The 21,167-nt window shown below is 46.0% G+C and overlaps 2 protein-coding genes across 5 annotated transcripts in view; one reads left to right on the top strand and one right to left on the bottom strand.

Annotated features, from left to right (window-relative positions):
* The window catches only part of cops9 (COP9 signalosome subunit 9), a 202,300-nt gene that overhangs the window by 84,991 nt on the left and 96,142 nt on the right, over positions 1 to 21,167 (top strand). Inside the window, exon 4 of one of the 2 annotated variants that reach the window (XM_069696568.1) lies at positions 7,973 to 7,982. The exons of the other annotated variant lie outside the window; for it this stretch is intronic. The gene's annotated coding sequence lies outside the window, so the exon portion shown is untranslated. Of the gene's footprint in view, positions 1 to 7,972; positions 7,983 to 21,167 lie in introns of those variants that run through there. 2 annotated transcript variants of the gene reach the window in all.
* Positions 1,414 to 19,941, bottom strand: tnk2a (tyrosine kinase, non-receptor, 2a). Of its 3 annotated transcripts, none has more exons than XM_069696467.1 (20): positions 19,870 to 19,941; positions 14,236 to 14,404; positions 13,995 to 14,065; positions 13,194 to 13,400; positions 12,533 to 12,682; positions 12,144 to 12,239; positions 11,676 to 11,857; positions 11,447 to 11,573; positions 11,018 to 11,164; positions 10,588 to 10,682; positions 9,563 to 9,757; positions 8,670 to 8,761; positions 8,522 to 8,566; positions 8,170 to 8,414; positions 6,907 to 7,098; positions 6,077 to 6,738; positions 5,550 to 5,688; positions 4,704 to 4,799; positions 3,960 to 4,087; positions 1,414 to 3,811 (listed from the first exon to the last, which is right to left on the bottom strand). In XM_069696467.1, exons 2-20 carry the CDS (start codon positions 14,402 to 14,404, stop codon positions 3,784 to 3,786), a joined length of 3,066 nt encoding a protein of 1,021 aa, XP_069552568.1. In that variant the 5' UTR covers positions 19,870 to 19,941; the 3' UTR covers positions 1,414 to 3,783. The 3 variants fall into 3 exon arrangements, with proteins under 3 accessions (XP_069552568.1, XP_069552566.1, XP_069552567.1); XM_069696465.1 differs by lacking the exon at positions 19,870 to 19,941 and adding an exon at positions 15,399 to 15,755; XM_069696466.1 differs by lacking the exon at positions 19,870 to 19,941 and adding an exon at positions 15,399 to 15,755 and having other exon boundaries at positions 14,236 to 14,398.

The following is a 21,167-nucleotide window of genomic DNA, read 5'->3' as shown; positions in this document are numbered from 1 at the left end:
GGGAGTGTCTGGGAGGTGGGAGGGAGGTAGAGAGAGAGAGAGAGAGAGAGAGAGAAAGTGTGTGTGTGTGTGTGTGTGTGTGTGTGTGTGTGTGTGTGTGTGTGTGTGTGTGTGTGTGTGTGGAAGAGGGTGGGGGGGCCGTTCCCATAATGGAAGGTCATAGGTTTGATCCCTGAGGAAGCCAGAGACAAGACTTCCATTAGAGACGGTCTGCTCAGAAGATGCTTGGTGACGGAGAGGAAGCTGTGAGGAGGATATTTCACGAGGCCTCGGTGCACTTTCACACACGCTCAAATGCTTTAGTGTGTCGTCAGTAATTGTGTTAGAGCTGAAGTCTTTGGATCCTGCATTGAGGCTTTTTTTTTTTTTTTTTTTTCTTCGTGAACACCCATTGACCAAATTTGCCATACGCTCGTGACCAAAAGTATGTGGACACCACTACAACACTAAAACCCGGCTGCAGGATTCCCCCTCCTCTGAAGCCGTAGATAACGCATGACTTGAAATCCGCGTGTGCTACCTCGCAGGCGTCGGATGGGATTTAGTTCTGGATCCAAACTGGGAAGAACAAAAACAAAAAAAAAATCCATTTCTCCATTGTGCACGGTGGACGTTGTCATTCTTGAATCTGTGAATATACAAGCGCAAGCTGCAAAAAAGTCAAAGCACATTATTGTGTTGCATGCTGCGTCTGGAGGCCAAACCCAAAGCAGAAAAACACCAGACGACCTAAATATGTGCAAAGTGATAGATTGCGCATATGTTTTCGCACATATTGTGACTACATGAATACAATCAATCATGATGACTGAATGAATCTAAAAAAAAAAAATACAGTGGGGGGTGGGGGGGGTGGAGATGAGGCATTAAAAGGAAGTCTATTTGTTCCTAATCGCATCCTTTTTCTTGTTTACTACAAACGTCGCGATCCGTAGATATGAAAAAGTTCAAGATGCATTTTTATGATGAAGTAGTATGTCCCAATTGTACACATACTACATACTTTTTAAGGGGAGCTCTAATCCGTACTAGAAGTAAAAAGAAATTGTATGCAATTTGGAACGCAGGGTGTGTTTGAAGTTCTGCGCTTCATCTACAGCGCCCCCTTCAGGCCATTTGATGTGACTGATGAAGACAACTGAAAGTGGCATGGTGATAAAATCCATTTAGCCTTACTTAGTTGTTGTTTTTTTTTACACAAAACTCCATTTCTTCACTTCAGATAGATAGATAGATAGATAGACAGATAGACAGATAGATAGATAGATAGATAGATAGATAGATAGATAGATAGATAGATAGATAGATAGATAGATAGATAGATAGATAGATCGATAAGATAAGATAAGATAAGATAAGATAAGATAAGATAATAGATAGATAGATAGATAGATAGATAGATAGATAGATAGATAGATAGATAGATAGATACTTTATTAATCCCGCAAGGGGACATTTTTTTCGCTACAGCAGCATTTATAGATACAGGTAAAGCAATAAACACTTTTATACTTTAAAACATATACATATATAATACTTTGACATAATTATTGCAGTGAGAGAAAATAGATGCATGTATTGTAGCAGACAGTAAGTTTATAGTATTTTTATGAGCCAGTTATCTTACTTACTTATTTCTGCCTTTGACTGAGGCCACTTCTCCTGTACAACAAGGCTACTTCATGTCCTAACAGAAGAGGTTGAAGGAAACTGAAGGGCTGAGAAGTACAGGATGAGATGAGATGAGATGAGATGAGATGAGATGAGATGAGATGAGATGAGATGAGATGAGATGAGATGAGATGAGATGAGATGAGATGAGATGAGATGAGATGAGATGAGATGAGATGAGGAGGAATGAAAGAGAGCCGAATGAGAAGTGAGAAAGAGAAAAATAAAATAGAGAAAGAAACAAAAGGGACGAAGACAAAAATACAAGGATGCAATCGATGAAAAATTAGCCGTGGGAAGATGTATTAAAGAGAGAGACGGCAGAGAGATGAGCAACCCAGGAGAAGTTGATTTAGAAACAGGGGCTGAAGAATGAACCTGCGAGAGCTGGAAGAAACACATTGACGAGTTGAGGACGGAAAGAAGAGGGTGGTAAAGATAGGGAATGAGTCAAAGAGAAATATAAACAAGAAAGCTGCTGGAAATCATCCCCGTTGAGTTTCCAGCCTGAATACCAGCGACCCGCCTCGCTTCGGTGAAAGACATGGCAGCGGACGCAAGTTCGAATCCCACCCCTTCCCCCACATCCAAAATCCTAAACTTAAAATAATATAATAAATGACAAATGAAACCAACAAATAATCTAAAACTTCTCAAATAAAAACACAAACATTAAAAAAAAACATACAAATAATAACATTTTAAAAAAGGTGAAACCATTTTGTATTGTGTGCATCCAGCTCATGAAATAACCCGAGAGCGTTCCAGCGTTTTTCTGACAATAGAATTCAAATTTATTATAAAACGAAGGCCATGTTTGCTTTTGACATGAAACAGTATAATGCTGTAAAACAATGTCAGCACACAGCAGATCGCAGGGATGCTTCACACGCAGGAACACAACGTTTTAATGAATATTCATCCACTTGTGTGGCTTCAAATTTTCTAATTATATTTGGAAATGTTTGGAGAAAATAAAGCACCTCGTGACCTATGAACCATTGAAAGCCAATGTTTCTGCAGCAAAGAACAACATGCTATTAAAATCCTTTTTTTTTTTTTGTCTGTGCAGCTGCTGAGAATTTCAAGATCAATATCTGGACACACACAAATGGTGAAGTTGAATGCTGGCTGCCTACCTGCAGCGCTAAGCGCACACATGCATGGCAGAAGCTTGCTTCATCGAATGAATCACAGGAAAGCTCTTCAGCATGTGTTTACGATCATCATACAGCAGCTTTAATAAGGAGAAATACTCACGATAAGCCTTAAGTTGCATTTAAATATCTAACTTATAGAGGTTTGACTAATACCCTGTATCCAGATATCTTCATCCGACTGAAGAGAACCGTCTATCAGTCTTTCACTATTCCTGCTGTTATAAAGTCAAAAAGGGAACCTGTGGAGGTTTTTTCTTCTTTTTTTTTTTTTTTTTTTTAACCGAATAGCACTACGCTGCTCTTTTTTGTCTGTCCACCAGGTGGCGGTAATGCGCCGACAAACACCTCGTGAACTCCGATGTTTGTTTGCGGTAAAACTCCACAGGGAACCTTTAAGACACAAATAAAAACATCCAATAACATAAGCTTCTCATCTCCTGACCAGCAGTTCGCGCGTGTCGACACACTTCGGTAAAGTGTTTTATACAATATCATCTACGTTTTCACAAAAAGTACAGCTTAACCGATACTTCCCTGATTTTATATCGCTTCATTGACAACTCAAAGCCATGAGCCAATTTACAGTGTTCGCACATACGTGTAAGCTTATACATGCGCACACACACACACACACACACACATTTGAACATACGCGCATTCACAATAAACTCGCACCCGGCAAACGTCTGCAGCAGCGAAAAAAAACAAACATAAATAGCAACTCTTCAAGTAAACACCGTGACTCATCCGACAAGCTGCTCCGTTAATAATGAGCATGCGCGTAGTAGCAGGTATTCACAGTACGGAGAGCGAGGCACATGTACAGGCGCGTGGTCCTCCATTCGTTAAAGAGCATGTCTGGTCGTCGGGGCGACGAGTCATCCAGGTGAATCGGCGTCTGCGGTCCGGGGGAGCGCGAGGAGTTCGTCGTCGTCGGTGGCCGATTTGCCGCTCAGCGAGCGACCTCCTGCTGTGACTTCCTGCGAAGCGGAAAAACATCATAATTTACGGGCAATACGTTAAGGAAAATCGGTGATTTTTTTTTTCCCCACCCCCCCCAAAACAAAACACAAGATTGTTGTTGTTTATGTTTTTTTTCCTCGTCTTTCCGAGTTTGCTTCCAGTCACCTGTTGCGATGCGGCCCGTACGAGTCCAGCATGAGCGTGCTGGCCTCCTCCAGGTCCCACCGGCAGCGCTGCAGGAGCTCCTCGCACTCGGCTCTCGAGCGCAGCCCCAAACGAAACAGCTGCTCCACCTGCGGGCGGCGAGAGGAGGGCACATTTCCAGGCGGGCGGGGAAAAGTCGTTTCGGTGCTTTTCGTTTGAACTGTTGCGCGATTCTGTTGCCGTGACGACGATTCCCGTTTGCAGCGTTTTGCGCTCGATAGGCGATCGTGCCGATTTATTTCCCGCGTCAGAAATGCGACATCGCGCTCTGTTTTTAGAGTCAACGGTGCCTACATCCATTTTTTTATCGTTCTGTGCGTGTCGCAGCTGACATCGCTCGACTTCGGCATGTATTTTTTACGTCTGTCTGGCGACAGCGGAGTTTTAAAACGACTAAAAACGATTAATCGATCATTAAAAAAAGTCGGCAATTTAAGTTTGATTGGTTTATTGTTGTGGCTCAAGTCTTTTTTTTTTTTCTCCAAATTTTTAACGAGAAATTATTTCCCGGTAAAAAAAAAAAAAAAAGTTCTTTACTACGAGAAGTTACTGACATTAAAATCTCAGGAGAGACTTCTGTTACCTCTGCAGAAGAGGTCACTTCGACTTTATTGTGGCCTTCTCGCGCTCATTTACATATTTTCTGTTGATATTCCCAAACAGACTAATGTGAAAACGATGAGGCGTGTAAACAGACGGCCGTACCTTCAAGGAGTTCACAGCCTGAGAGACGCTCCAGTTGTGAGTCTGCAGAGCGGCCCGACACTCCTCCGTCGTGACGCCGTGCACGGCTCCTTGGACCTGTCGATCACACCGTGAGCTCGTAATGAAGATTAAAAACAAAAACAAAAACTAAGCGTGAACCTATCGATTGTTTGCATTTTAAACTGTATTAAGTGCCATATGAAAATTAAGTAAAAAAAAAAAAAAAGTTAAAATTCATTAAAATATCTTTCTGGGTGCAGAGAGAGCAAAAATAACACCCGAAGAAGAGATCAAATGTAAACATTACCACAGGCACACATCAGCAGGCTCAAATTATTCACATTTTCTGACAGACATGTAAGTCATGCCTCATCAGACCAAAAATATAAGTCTCGAAAGGAGAACGACAAAACATGCAGGTTTCCTTTTTTTTTTTTTTTGTACACTGAATTAAACTGCAATTGATTTCCAATTATCCAAAATGTTTCCTCCAATCCAGACATACGCGCATCATGATGAAATGAATAATGAAGTTAATGATGTTGTTTATTAATCCTCTCTAATGTTAAAACCAGGCTCCCTCCGTCCGGTTTGAACATGATTCGTATCGTCTGCGTTGTAAACAGGAAGTTCTGCCAATTAAACGCTTTGTTGATACATAAATGTGGATTTAATAGAGGAGGCCAGTCGGGCGTTTTGTAATGGCCCAGACACATTGAGAGCCTCCGATTTGATTTCATGTTTTTTGTCAACAAAATAAAAACAATGTGACATTTAAATCAAGTAGGGGAAAAAAAAAAAAAAAAAAGGAGGGAAATGCAACGTTTCCTTCTGCTTCTTGCTCACCTGCGTGATGCTCTGCTCCTGCGGCATGCTGGGAGCTGCTGCTCGCCCGTTGTTGTTGTTGTAGGAGGTGTTGGGTTTGGCTCCGCCGGGCTGCTGCTGCATTATGGGTTTGACTGCCGCCATGTTGGCGGCTCCGTATCTGATTAGGGAAAACAAAATATGGCGTATAAATATCTTCAGCGAACGTTATTTTGATCTGTGGATGAAAACTGCACAATAGACACCGAATACATGTTCGACATTGAAATAAGTCTCTGGATGATATTTTAACAATTTATAAACACATTTAATATACGTATAGTTTTGTTTTATATAGATTTATTGATTTATTATACTCCCTTTTGTATACTCTTTGTCTATTAAGAGTTTCTGTGATCTAAACTTTCGAAACAATTGTTCACACAAAAAAAAAAAGTCTTTGCATTGATAAGAAACGTTCCCTTCATCACTCTTTAAAAAGTTTCCTCTAGGTTCACATAAGGGTAGAAATAAAAGAGGTAAAACTGTGTTTGGTGTGAGGAAATCACCTCTCCAGAAAAGCAGGTCTCTCGGGCAGCGGGTTGGGAGCCGAGGTCGGAGAGCTGTCAATCAGTGAGGAGAGGCCACGCCCCTCGCGAAAGCTGAGAGGATCCAGTAAGGAGCTGGACGAGTAGGACGAGCCTGCCAGCCGTGAGGAGGAGTAGGATGTGGCTTGAGGCGAGGAGGCGGAGGAGGACGGACAGTTGGAGGACAGGAGGGGACCCAGGAGTCCGGACGCCCTGCGCGGGGAGACGGAGAGGGGAGGAGGGGGCAGGATGACGAGAGAGGAGGAGAGCGGCGGTACCAGCGGGAGGGGGGAGGAGGAGCGGGAGCCCGGCTGGGAGAAGGCGTGGTCTCTGGGCGGGATCTGAGGGGGCGTGTTGTCTTCGTTGCCCAGCGAGATGGAGCTGGTGCGGGCCTGCAGGTGGGCGCCGCCGGGGGTGGGGTTGTGCCTGGAGGGGCGCAGCGGGGGGACGGGGCTGCGGGGGGGCAACACCGGCCGGTCCTCAAAGCAGGAGGCGAAGCAGGAGGCGGAGGAGGAGGAGGAGGAGGGGGAGGGAGGAGGCAGGCAGATCTGCCGGTGGGGGCCCAAAGGAGCCAGGGGCATCGGGAGAGGGGAGGACGGGAGGGAGCGGCCCGTCGCCATGGGAACCCGGAGCTTCACCATCACCTACGGAGACAAACAACAGATATTAGCACGCAACCAGATGTGTGTTAAAAATTCAAACAGAGGAAAAAAAATAATAAAATCAATCTGTCCCCAAAGCTCGAGTTATATTTCCACCTGCACCACTTCCTGCACCACTTCCTGCACCACTTCCTGCACCACTTCCTGTACCTCTCTCTGCAGCTCCTGGAAGAGGTCAGCTGACTGGGACTCGCTCCTGCCCGCCATGCCGGCCGAGGTCTCGTCGGTCAACGCCCTGTTGATGGAGCGCACCTCCTGGTCCTCCGATTGGTCCTCGAGCTCCGCAGTGACCTCGTCGTAAGCCGGCTGAGGAAGAGGCCAGTCCAGGATGGAAGGAGTGTCCTGAGGAGGAGAACGACGGATATCGGGAAAAGTGCATCTATAATAATAATAATAATAATTCTACATTACAGGATTCAGCCTTTTGCGTAAATGAATAATATTGTTTGACATGCAGTTGTTGGTTGTTGGTTGTTGATCTCGAGGTATCTCATTCGTGAGGAGCTGTGGCTATCACAGTTGCAGAGGCATAAAAACCAAAGTGAAAGGTGCAATGTTGTTGCTAACAATCTTAGATAAGCGTGCCAGCGTTGGCTAATCAGCACGAAACACAAAGCACAGCTGGGTCTGATGGAAAGGTTGTTCCTTCTAAATTTGGACAAATAAAAATGTGAAAACTCCAGGTGACGGCTTAAAAGCTAAGTGATCACCGAAGTTATTACAATTCACCGCTTTTTGCCACAGCTTGTTTTTGGAAGATCAAAAGCAGATTGGCGCTGCGAGGTGGAGTCACACCGGAGCGCTAAAGCATGAACATGCACCGTGATCAATAAGCACCAGTCATCCATCACCGCTGCACCCGCCTTGGGTGCATCCAAGAGGAAAGAGGTGGTTCGTGACATTTCTAGGCCAAAGGATGAACCTTCGGAGAATAGAAGAAGCCATTGTTTGAGAGTGGTGGCACAATTTTCATGCTCTTTTTTTTTTTTTTTTTTTATACGTTCTGCAGTTAATTCGTTGAAGAAAAACAAAAAGCTCGATTGAGGTCTTTCATCTGCCGCTAAAACCTCCTAACTCGTTTGTGTGTGTGTGTGTGTGGGAGCAGGTTAAATCAAACGGTCAGAAGCTCAAATAAACCCGTCTTTCCTATGATAAGTTCCTGCGGGAGAGGATGTGGCGGTGGGGGGGAGGGGAGGGGGGGGAACGACCGTCCTTCCGACCGACCTCGGCTCAATAAACCGTTCAAACAAACCGACACGTCGTGCTCCTTAAATCCCACATCAGTGGTCTGGTCGAAGGAGTCCGCTGTTCAAAACATGATTCGAGACCTCAGCGTCGCGCGGGGGGGAGGGACGGGGGGAAGTGGGGGAGGAGGGGGGGTGTCATGCGCGTCTGAGCCGGGCGGTCGCCAACCTTCAGCGTGTCCTCGTCCGGCTGCCGCGTCTCGGTGAGCGGCGAGGGCGTGGTCGAGCTGAAGCTGTCGTCGGTGAAGTCGGTGAAGTCGATGAGCGACACCTCGCTTTTGGCCGACTGCATGCCGGACCCCTCCCAGGGGCGGAGCTTCAGGCCCAGGGACACGCCCAGCCTCTTCAGCCCCGACGAAGCGCTGGTGTCGTCCTCGTCGTCGTAGTCGTCCATCACCGAGTCGTAGAACGGCTCTGGGGGGGGGGGGGGGGGGCAACACAGGGCGGAAAAACACCCGAGGTCAGGACGGCGCCGCCGGCTTCGTGGGTTCAAAGGTCAGAGTGCGTAGAGGGAAACTTACTCTTGAGCAGAACGGCAGGTTGGGGCGGACGAGGAGGAGGCTGCTCTGGTAGAAACACAGATTCGGAAGAATGAGCTCACTTTCTTCTTTGAAAACATCTCCAAGTAAATAAAAGGAGAAAAGCTCTTTTGTAAAAACGTGAACTCACTCTTGGCCCGGTTGGGGAGTTTGGTCGGTCTTGCGGTGCCCGGTTCCATCCCCATGACATCAGGAGGGTCCATGGGGTTCCCCAAATATAGACTGGGGAGAGACATGAACCCATTTTTTTATGCAAATCGAGTGTTCGAGAGAAACTCAATAAATATGTGTTTAGACGCTGATGACAGCTGAAGCCGATAAAAAAAATAGTTTGTCCCTGACGTTTCCGCACTCGTCTACTTCAACAGATGCTCGTTAAAACTGTTGAGTCGGGAGTTTCTGTGTCTTGCAGCCACTGGAGGAAAAGCTGCTCAACAAGTGCAGCATCTGTAGAGCTGCATGTGGTGCGCTGCTGCCCTCCAGTGGAGAGCAAAGAGGACATGCACGACTCCAGTTTAATAAAAACACAGGATTTAGGGAAACATCCCGGTGTTAGATTATATTATTCTTTCTTTTTTTTTTTTTTTTTAAAGGTAAATTAATGACTTTTTCTTCTCTGACTTTTCCTGAAATTTTTTTGTGTTTTTCTCATCCATTTTTTTTTAAAAACTTTCACTTCTTAAAGCCTCTAAATATCCTTCAAATTAAACGAGAAGCTTGTTGAAGCTTTTACTTATTTTAGGGCAAAAAAAAAAAAAAGCTAAGCTTTTTGACTTTTTTTTAAGCTAAGCTCTACATCAAGTAGAACAGAAATGTTCTAGGTTTATAAACCTATAATTTATGTGATTAGTTGGACATTGCAGAAAGATCGCGGTCAGCATTTTTACATTTGAATCCCTAAAACGTTGTTCAAACCGGTTTGTTTTTTTCTTCCTGCATGACAGAGCAGATAATAAGCGCCTCAAAATAAACCACTTCCCGTTTCACTCCACCTCGTGTTACGTTAAAACGTGCGTCATCAACCTGTCTATGCGGTCCGCGTGTCCCCAGCTCCTGTGAGGGTCCGTGTCTCCGTGTCCCGTGTGGATGAAGGAGTGTTTCAGCGGTCGGCTGATGTCGTGCGCGGACAGACCGGCGACCGACGTCACCACGTGACGAGGAAACTGACCGACACGCAGCGTCCGCCGGTTCTGACCTCGCCACCAGTAGTGCTCCGCCCTGAAAAATAACAACACGGAGTCGGTTTGCCGTTAATAAACGTACACTATGAACGACAGCTTGTTAAAACTGAGGACTGCAATTTGTTTTTTGCTTTTTTTTGTCGCCTTTGGGCCCAAATTTCATAATAACCTTTCAGCAGACTCGACTTCCGGGCCTCCTGAAGTTAAGAAAATCGTGAGAGACTTTCGGCCAATTACGGGTGATTTCAGAGAGCGGGTGTTCCTATTGGCTGTTTTCCAAATTCAGATGCGCGTTCACGTTTCTTCGAATGTGAAATCTGATATAGTGGCGGACAATCCTGGAGGATAAGTTGCTCCTCGAGCGTTTGATCACAAGCGAGCGCCGGATCTGACTCGTTGTCTTTTCCTTTTTCATTTGACATAAAAACTGCAAAATGCAGTTTTAACTTCTGGGTTTTAATTTGCGCAGTCAGAGATGCACAATAGAAAACATCCAATGGACACACACACACACACACACACACACACACACACACACACACACACACACACACACACACACACACACACACACACACACACACACACACACACACACACACACACACACACACACACACACACACACACAAGGCCGTATTTCTATAATAAGCCAGTAATGTGACAGTAATTACAGTAATTTTCCACAATGCAGGGAATTCTGTCTTGTGGAAATTACGTTCATTCTGCCGTCGCGCACACAAAAGCACGACTTACAAAACCCGGTGATTCGGTTAAAATGCGTCTTTCCGGGGGCCGTGAACAAACGGAAAGTTACGGGACGTTGTGACATAATTGGAAGGCGTGCGCCGCCTAACGAACACCGACCTCCCCTCGATGATGGTGATGACGTCGTTCATGGTTATCTGGAGCTTGTCTTCCTCCTCGAAGTCCTGCAGGGCTCTCATCTCTGTCGGCATGGTCTGCAGAAACGCACAGTATTACTGCTTTCACCGGCAGGGTCGGACGTGCAACATGTACTGTTCTGCTCTCTCCTTTTAATATCAAACAGAGGACGAGCCCTGACTTGACAGGCTGCTCACGCACGCTGTATGAAAAGGGTTTTGAGACCGTCGCAACATGATTGTAAGAGGTTTTTTTTTTTTTTTTTTTGTCTTGAATGGCAAATTGACGAATCTGATCTGAGAAAAATCGTTTCAAAATCGTCTCTTTCGTTGCATTACCAGTTGAGTGAACTCATTTGTTCGCGTTTCCGCCTTCTTGCTGCTGCCGTAAATTAGATTAGATTAGAAAGTACCTCGAGCAGGAAGTCTCTGAGAGCGACGAAGGTCGGCCTGTCCTCGGGTTTGGGGCTCCAGCACTGCAGCATGACGTTGTAGACGTCCTGGGGACAGTCGTCTGGTTTGCACAGCCTCTCAGCCTCCACGTCCACCTTGTGGAGGATCTGCAGACGGATGCGTAATTAACATCAAGAGTCATCCATTTTGTTGTTGTTGTTGTTGTTTTTTTAAGACTATGTTTTTGAATTTTGCCTTTATTGGATATGAGCAGCAGAGGCAGTTAGAAATGGATAAACACCGAACAATCAGCAATCAGAAGCCTTTTTCTTTCTTTTTTTTTTTTTAAATATACCTTAACGACCTTAACCCCACAAAAAAATCATCTGAAACTCTAACAATAAATTAAAAAGTAAAAAAAAAAAAAAGATGTGTGCGCATGTATGCACCTGGCTCCCGTTTAGTCCCAGCCACGGCTCCTCTCCGTGGGTGAACATCTCCCACAGCGTGACCCCAAACATCCAGGTGTCGGACGCGTGAGAAAAAGTACGTGACTTCAGAGACTCCGGAGCGCACCTGGACAGGAAGACAGACGGGATGTCAAAAAGGAGGGGGGGGGGGGGAAACAAAAAACTTTCCAAATCTCAAGAAAAATTACAGCTCTCTCTGCGTGCTCACCATGGGAACGGGATTTTGTGGCCCTCCTCCATGATGTATTGGTCGGTGTGTGTCGGCAGCGCCCTCATCAGGCCGAAGTCTCCGATCTTCACCGTTTCGTTGGTGGACAGCAGCACGTTGCGGGCTGCCAGGTCCCTGTGGAGGAAGCGCCTCTGCTCCAGGTAGGCCATCCCGCACGCCACCTACACACACACACACACACACACACACACACACACACACACACACACACACACACACACACACACACACACACACACACACACACACACACACACACACACACACACACACACACGTGACAGATGCTGTGGGGATCCTGCACAGTGAGCACTGGGGCTACTTTGGCTTCCTTAGTGGTAGAAAAAAACGTGAATCATGTAAAACTCCTTTCTTGTACAAACAGAAAGAGGACAAAGAGGAACTTGTTGGTTTAAACTGATCTTGTCTTTTTGGCGTTGAACTGACCTGCACGGCGTAGTTGCACAGCGAGGAGATGACGATGTGACCCTGACGCTTCCTGAGACGATCCAACAGGGAGCCCAGAGGAGCCAGCTCGGTCACCTACACCCACAAACACACACAAACACACATAAACACACACAAACACGCACAAACACACACAAACACCCACAAACACACACAAACACACACAAACACACACAAACACGCACAAACACACATAAACACACACCAGGATTACACTCGGTGAACTGTCTCGTCCTCAAATATAAAACAATCCAAAAAAAATTGAAACTTTATTCCTCTAAAATAATATTGCCAAGGCGATAAATTTCATAATGTGTGTGTGTGTGTGTGTGTGTGTGTGTGTGTGTGTGTGTGTGTGTGTGTGTTACCATCTTCATGGGCTGTGTGAGGACGATCCCGTACAGGCGGATGAGGTTCTGGTGGCTCAGCGAATGCATGGCGTTCACCTCTCTGATGAAATCATCCAGACCGTCAGAGTCCAGCACGCTCGCCTTCAGACACTTCACCGCCACCGACAACTACAGACGGGAGAGTCAACGTCAAGCAAATCCATTTATGATTGAAATATCTTTCAAATACACGCAAAAAGAAGAAAACATTCCCGAACACTTTAAGGCTTCAAATTCTTACTTTACTCGTCAATTCTCAAGATCTTCATCCTTGGAAATTTCTCACCTCCGCAGAGGTCATTTTTCAAAACGATGTGAGGCCCCAAATTATGGAAATAGCTTCTCCCATCTGACAAAAAAAAGATGCTCCTCTATTAAATGCTTTCAAATGTGCTTAAAAGTAACATTCAGCTGCTGTTTTACAACTGCAACATACGCGCATTCACTCTCACCCATCTCCGTACTCATATCCTGACTTTATTGATTTTTGCCGCGGTTGTTCGTACACATTTTGTTGTCATTTGTTTTCCATTATTTTTATGCAGCCACATTTATTTCCGCGTTGGGAATTTTTGCGTTTTTCTAGAACCGACACCGAATTGAGTTTTTATCTCGTAAAACCTTGCGTGTTTCGTCTCACCACTCGGCCGTTGGGTCCGGTCCACTCTCCCCTCCGCACCACGCCGAAGGTGCCGTCCCCGAGCCGCTCGAACAGCTGCAGCTCCGACTCTCGGATCAGGCAGGTGAGCGAGGCCCCCGGCTCGCTGTTGGCTGGGGCCGCGGCGGACGACGCCCCCTGGGGGAGGGGCTGCTGGGGGTCGGCGTCCGGACGTTTCACCGGGAACACCTGCGGGGGGGGGGGGGGGGGGGTCCAAGAGGCAGAAAAGATGTGATTCATTTCTTCCGTCTACAAAAACACAGCGGATTTTAAAACGCCAGAAGAAAGACACAGAATTAAAACAGAGAAATATTAAAATCACAACTTCATCAGCGCAAACTAATAAACTCGTAGTACAACGAGTAAACTTGTTCACGACTTACGATTGGGCCTGGCTAGTTTTAAAATATGAAAACGTCGGTATTGTTACTGAACGCTTCACCGAAAAAAAGTAAGCAGCGTTTCAGATCCATAAAAATACCGTTTTTCTTTCACAACAGCACTGAAATGAAAACAGCACATGTTCCCTTTATTTTATAGCTCTATTTCTTCTATATTGCTCTTTAAATATATATATATATAGTCACCCTGTAGATGTGGTCGGCCCGTAAAACAACAAATGTGTTTAAAATCTAATGAATATGTGTAACTTCTTAAATGTCTCATGAAGCGTTCAAACATTTGCGCAGTATGGAATAAATGCAATTTATTCAGGAATGTCAAGATCATTCATAATAATAGTAAATATGGTCAATAATTGCAGGGCAGGAAGTGGTACTGCACCTTGCTCATCCAGGACTTGCGTTTATAAAGAGCTCTTCTCCTCTTGACGGCCTCCCACAGTCTCCTCTGACCTGAAACAACACCACCCCCCCCCAAAAAAAAAAAACCCAACTGCATCATTACATATTTCTAAAAGAGTGTCCGGGATGCGCGGGGGAAAGATTACAAGCTCGACATTTGCCATCGTCATTTTGAAATTTGTAATTAAAACTGTAATCACGAAGATCTTTCGGAGACGTACCGGGGCGCCCCATGCCGATCTTCTCCAGGTCTTCGTTCTTCACGTAGTCGAAGTGGGAGAGTCGCGTGACGTTGAGCTCGTCGCGGATCCGCAGGAAGTACTGCTGCAGCTGCACATCCGTCAGCAGCTCCAGCAGCCACTCCGTGCCCTCCTCGCACTGCATCTGCATCTGCACGCGCACACGCACACACACACACACACACATTTGGCAGTTTTAACCTCGTTTCGATCGTGTGGCGAGCTCGAGTTGTTCAGTTGTTGAGTGCGATTTTAATGGGACGCGCTGTAATGTGTGCTGGAAGTGGAGGAGCTGCTCTCAGCTAAGAAAAAGGCAAAGTTACAGTTTTGGCCATTCGTCCCTCGCAGTGTAAATTCGGGGCTTAATCTACCAATATTTTCGTGCGCGTCACCGCCAATCCGTCTTTTAACGCTTTACGAGGTTCCCGACATTTTCAGACCACTTCCCACCGCGGGCGCAAACAATTTCTATTGTTTCAGGGAATCTAAATTTGCTGAAATTTACCACGCAATACCTTAGAAAGAAAAAAAAAAAAAAAAAGGCAAAAGAACAACGACGTAAGGCTCCCGTTTCAAAATCAAAGGCGCCACTCTGCAGCTCCGACTCCCCTTCGTCCGTTTATCAGTTGTAGTCCCAGCAGGGAGTGAAATTAAAAGGCCTTTCATTGAAGCTCTTGCGTACCACCCGTGGGACATGCGCCACAGCTCGGGAATCACTTGGCAACGGGCTAAACAAGCGGTTCCCGGCCCGGGTTCGGGACCCTTAGGTGGCAGCCAGGAAGGTTAGAATATTTAGCGGGCGGCACGTCATTCACGAGACGGGAGAGCGTTTGCTTTTACACCTGCGACATTTTTCCAGGCCTGCTGGATAATTGAAGGACATTTGAAATGATTCAGAACAAGAAAACCAGCGGGCGGTTTGTTTAAACACATAACTGATGGCGTGAAATTCCAGCTCAATAATTAATTAATACGCACGCAGACACAAAAAGCACCTGCATCATCATCATCATCATCATCATCATCATCATCATCACAGCACACACATGAAAAACACTCCACGCAAACATGCAGTGATCGCAGGCAGAGAAGAAGAAACGCTGCACATCCAGCCACAACTTAAGACTCCGGTTTTTTTTTTTTACCATTTGTCCCCCGACACTCCTGTCTCTCTCCTCTTCGTCCTCCCCCTCCCCCTCTCCTCTGGCGAAGGGGAGTCGCTGGTACACGTAGCTCTCCCCCATACTGGAACAGCTCCGCTCCTCCTTTTTGTTGTTGTTGTTGCTTTTTTTGTTGTTGTTGTTTTTTTTTGTTTTTTTTTAGGGCTCTCCTGTTTCTGTGCTATATTCAAGGAGGAGGCGTTAAAGCCTTCCTGAGCCAAAGGTTTGCTAATCTCCTCTCGGCTCCATGACCTTCCTCCGCTTTAATCGATGCGCGCACGCACACGCACGACCGCGAGCGCACCGGGAGGCATTTTGACGCGGCTCTCTCCCTCCCCCCCTCTCTCCTCTCCCTCTCCCTCTCTCCCTCCCTCTCTCTCCCCCGTCGTGTCACCTCAAGCTATCTATAAACTCGCCCCGTCTTTCCCTCCCCGCTGCTCGGCTCTCTCTCTCTCTCTCTCTCCCCGCTGACTCACGACTTCCCGCGGCGTCGGACAGCTCCGCGCTTCCCCTCTTCCTCTCTCTCTCTCCGGCTTTCCTCCTCCTCCTCCTCCTCCTCTCCTCCTCCTCCTCCGCGTCTCCTCCTGGCTCAGCAGCCGAGTCCGCTGTCTGACGATAAATAATTCAGCAGCTCTAACGGGGGAGGATGAGAGCGGAGAGCGAGATCTTGGGCGAGAGGGAGGAGAGGGGAGGGGAGGGAGGAGAGGAGAGGGAGGAGAGGGAGGAGAGACTATAGATAGGAATAGGTGGACAGATGGATGGTGTGAAGAATAAAGCGGCCGGTTTCCCAGCATGCACTTGAAGGATGCCGAGGTGCAGATGGGACCAGGACGATAACGTGCGGAGCATTTAAGGGATGGAAACACGTAACGCGGCGATGAAGAAGACTTTGAACTGATTTCTGAGCAGTTTCCAAAAAGGAAAATCGATGGAGAATCAGACCAGCGCGGATTAATGACTCCGGTCATGAATCAAGCTGAAATGTGAAACGGTGACTTTATCCAGCTTCACACACAAAAAAGAAGCTGCTTTTCTATGTTTAACAACACTGTGAACTACATGTATTTGTGTGGTGGACTACTTTGAGCTCTGAGAGACTTTTTAATGATCATTTGTTGGCAAAAAGGGATTTTTTTTTTTTTTTTTTTTTTTTAATCATTATGTGACAAACAATAAGCGACAATAAACGTAATCTTAGCCTCTCAGTAGTGTAGTTGGGAGTATTGGCGACGTCCATCAGGTCCACAACTTTAATCCGAACTGAAATATCTGAACGATGAATTGGATCGATTAATCTGACCATTCTGAATTTTTTTTTTAATGCAGATAGTGACGCCGATATGAATTTGGATCAGATCAGTAGATTATCATCATTGCCGGTCAAGTTTCTGCAGAACATCTAATTGCAAAAAATATATATATATATATATATACAGTGAACCCTCGTTTATCGCGGGGGTTACGTTCCAGAAACCGTGATAGGTGAAATCCGTGAAGTAGTAACCTTTATTTTTTTTTTTACAATTATTATACAATGAAATACTCCATAATACATTAAAACCAAAGAACAAAACCTTTTTACAGGCCCAAGCATTTGTTTAACAAATAAAAGTACTGTATAAATGTGTTGTTTTTTTTTACAAATAACTACTGTACTGTAAAATAATAATTTTAATCATCAATACGAACTGAAGGCTTCAAATTGCTGAGATCGGCACCGCCCCACTGCGACCCGAGTCATTGGATTAGAACGGGAGGAAATGAAAAATGATTATGAAAACAAATACAAAGTACAGTAGGACAAATAGTGACTCGTGTATTTCACTGCTCTTCTGACTGAGCCGCTGCATCCTGACTCCGCTCTGCAGCGGTTCTTTCTTCTAAAGCCGGCGGTGCAGGTGTGGTTTTTCGAGAGAACAACATAGTTATCGGTAGTTGCTGTCGCTCTTTTTTCTTCTGGGCAAAAAGATTCTTATAAACCGACATGCCACCGTCGATTATGTTTGAGAACTGTAATGAACGGCTCATCAAAGGGTCCCACTCTTGAGCTGCTCGCTGAAGTTCAGTGGCCATTCTCAGCATTGTTGCTAAGCGACCAAGTGTTAGTCCATCCTCCTCATCTTTATCCACACTTGTGTCCTCTTCTTCCTCTTCTCTTTCATCGTCGCTTGGTGGCTTTGTCATTTCTGCCAGGTCTGCATCGGTCAGCGGGTGCGCGTCTGCGTCGATCAGGGCATTAATGTCGTCCGGAGTCACGTCACTAAAGCCGTCTCCTCCGAGCTGTTTAGCGAGATTCACAGCTGTATCTACGGCAGAGTGATGGATCTCGTCAAGCGAGCCTCCGCTTGGGTTTTGCACTGCCTCTGGCCACAGTTTTTTCCAGCAGGCATTCAAAGTTTCAGTTTTCATCTCCCGAATGGCCCTCTGAATATTTTGGAGACATGATGCGATGGTGTACCCACGCCAGTAGTCCGTCAGTGAGAAATCTTGATCCGAGTCCGTAGCCTCAACAAGATGTTGCAGGGTGTTGCGCGTATAGAGGGCCTTGAAAGCACGGATGACGCCTTGATCCATGGGTTGAATCAGGGATGCAGTGTTTGGCGGCAGAAATTCGATTTGCACACCATCGTACGCCAAATCATCAGCGTGACCTCCGGCGTTGTCAACGAGCAGAAGCACTTTAAAGTCGAGTCCTTTTTCTCTCAAATAACACTTGACCTCCGGGATGAAACAGTGTTTGAACCAATCCAGATCGAGCGCTTTTGTCATCCAAGCCTTTGCGTTGTGCATCCAGTAAACGGGCAAATCATCCTTATTTTTGTTTTTCAGTGCTCTGGGATTTTTGGACCTATAAATAAGCCCTGGTTTAATCATAAAACCTGCAGCATTTCCGCACATAACCAGAGTCAAATGATCTTTTTGGGCTTTAAATCCCGGGGCTTTGGCTTCTTCCTGCATGATGAAGGTGCGGGAGGGCATTCGTTTCCAAAATAAGCCAGTCTCATCCGTATTAAAAACTTGTTCAGGCTTATATCCCCCTTCCTCAATGATCGCTTTAAATGTATTGTTCACGAACGCTTCTGCTCCAGCGGTATTCGCAGAGGCGATCTCTCCGTGCAGAGAAACATTTTTAAGTCCAAAGCGTTTCTTAAATTTTTCAAACCAGCCCTTGCTAGCATTAAAGGCGCTCGGTACCGCGTGAACAGCACTTGATGATGGCCCGGTATCGGCATCCTCCTCCTCTTCCCTGTCGCTGTCGCTGTCAGCAAAGGTTTGATACAGTGTTCTGGCTTTTGTGCAGATAACGTTCGTATCCAGCGTAATGTTTTTTTTTCTGCAGTCATTAATCCACAAAGCTAATGCGGACTCCATCCGTACCATGGTCTTGTTGCGGACAGTTGCAACCCTTTTTGCATCCTTATTAAAACTTATTGCTGCTGTCTTCCTTATGTTATTTTCCTCCTTCTTTATGGAGCGAACGGAAGATTCATTAATTCCGTAATGGCGACCTACAGCCGCATAGCTTCGACCTTCATTTAACATGTCCAGAAGTTGAACTTTTTCTGCGATGGTCAGCATCTTCCTCTGCCTTTTGGGCCCGACCGCAAGCGCCTCTGTCGGTGCAGAACGTTTTGTCGACATTATGGTTTTTAGAGAAACTCGAAATTGCAAGAGAATTTGCAAACTTAAATTTGGCGAGCTGTTTTACGTACGTGTACATATTAAACCGCAACGTTATTGACAAACAGGTAGAGAAGAAGCGGAGAGACTGTTCAGCCAATCAGAATGCAGAACACAATGCACGATGCAAATCCGTGAAGCAGCGAGACCGTGAAAGGTGAATATAAATATATATATATATATATATATATATATATATATTTTAACTCTGTTGATGTTGTTGGAAGCTTTTCATTCACTACTTTTAATAAATATTTAGTCATCGTTCTGCTGTCGACTGAAACGGAGAAAGAGAAACCGGGCTGTTGCCGTTAGCAACCCGTGGCAGCAAAGACGGGCTAACTGGTGCGTGAATGTCAGTGCATGTCGGGCGCGAGCCTGCACGTGCTCATGCGTGTGCTCATGTACGGGAGATTGTGTGCGTGTGTGCGTGTGCGTGTGTGTGTGTGTGTGGGGGGCTTAATTGAGCATAAAATCAGAGCTCTCATTTTCTGGCCTGGACAAGTTTTTTCTTTCTTTTTTTTTTTTTTTTTTTTTTTTAAATCAAGGCCGACGCTCTAAAAATAGCCGCGCTAAATTTAGCTTCCATTCGCCGGCGTGGAGAGTGAAAGCTTTGCTCTCAGACTCATTATTATCATCATAAGGGGGAGGGGGGGGGTGTCGTTTGACAGTTATCGTATACATCCCGTATTATTCACTCACACGGCAACGCTCAGATTTTACGTTCATCTGTGTGTGTGTTGTGCGAGAGATCCCGGTCTCACCCTGAGGTCACCCGGAGGTCACCCGCAGGTCACCCTGAGGTCACCCGGAGGTCACCCGGAGGTCACCTGGACGCGGCCATGGATGGAGGGACCCCGCACCTGCGCACATTTAAAGAAAGAGAGAGACACGTGTATTAATAAAACACAAGTCACGAGTGTTTTCGGTGTGAACGCTTCTGCAAATTTTGTATTCTTCAAGTATTTTACCCGAATTAAAGTATCGAAACGTTTAAATATTTAATACTTTTTGGAAACACAACATGAAGTCAACGGTTCCTTGGCAGTCACGTAAACAAACTGCTGATTTATGCCAACGGTATTTACTAATGAATAAAAAAATAAAAAAATAAAAAGCATACAGCCTCATTTTATCGGCCTTTAATGTCGATTTCAGGCACTCCGGTGTCAAAACATGATCGATTGATATTAAAGGGGCACACCCCAAAAAAACCATCATTGGACCACCAGCAGCCGTCTGGACTGTTGTCACAAGGCAGGCCGGGTCCAAATGCAATTTAGTGATTAGTGACGTAGGAAACACGGCGGAGTGGCCCTTTAATCCCGATTCACGTCAGCTGTGAGACTTTGAGAGATAATTGGGGTGAACAGAGATTAACATGTTGATGCAGCATAAAGTTCAACATAACCAGTGGCGGGTGAAACAGAGACGTGATCTCTGCCGAGGAAGATTTTAATTGATCTCCTCAGGCACCTTAAAGCCGATTAGTCTTCCTCGGTCACGTTAGGTGGACACCTGCCTGCCTGTGCCGACGTCACACTTCCGTTTTAAATACCCCAGTTTGAACTTTTGCTACATTATTTACTTTCATTTATTCGTTTGATGTGTTTGTTTTGATGCAACATGTCGCACACCCAACACAGAGCGAGTAAAAACAACAACAAAAAAAGGACCCGCAACGTACCGACCTATGAAGACGGGCTTTGTGGAAAGGTGGAGGGGGAGCGGGGGAGGGAGGGAGATGGGGGGGGGGGGGGGCGGGAAACGGTCCCGTTGCTCCGGTCCCTCCTCGCGCCTCCCGCCGCGCAGATTTATCACGAATCGGTTATAATCCACCGGATCCGTTATTTCCGTCCGTTTCCTCCGCTGATTCCGGGACGCTCCCCAGTGCGCCTGCAGGGATTTCTGAGCGTCACCGTGCGTCAGAAGACGCCGCTATCGGACGGGGGAAATCACCAAAATAAAGGCACTTCCTGTTTGAAGGTTCAGCGTTCACAATTAAAGCGCAGGGTGCAGGGCGATATTGAAAAGTGTTGTCAAATTATTATTTTGTCTGTTTAATTGTACATT

The sequence above is a fragment of the Brachyistius frenatus genome, unplaced genomic scaffold, assembly GCF_029030835.1.
Source record: "Brachyistius frenatus isolate BFR_SWC_R1_liver_20210118 unplaced genomic scaffold, ASM2903083v1 Contig_21, whole genome shotgun sequence".
Lineage (NCBI taxonomy): Eukaryota > Metazoa > Chordata > Actinopteri > Embiotocidae > Brachyistius > Brachyistius frenatus.
This window is presented reverse-complemented; position numbering and strand designations above follow the sequence as displayed.

What these genes read in the sequence shown, in the direction of transcription:
- tnk2a (XM_069696465.1), bottom strand. Translation starts at nt 15,497, where the DNA reads ATGGGGGAGAGCTACGTGTACCAGCGACTCCCCTTCGCCAGAGGAGAG. An exon ending in CACAAAATCCCGTTCCCATG is followed by an intron (nt 11,574 to 11,675) that starts GTGAGCACGCAG and finishes CTTCCTGTCCAG; the next exon opens with GTGCGCTCCGGAGTCTCTGA. An exon ending in AGGAGCAGAGCATCACGCAG is followed by an intron (nt 4,800 to 5,549) that starts GTGAGCAAGAAG and finishes TGTGATCGACAG; the next exon opens with GTCCAAGGAGCCGTGCACGG.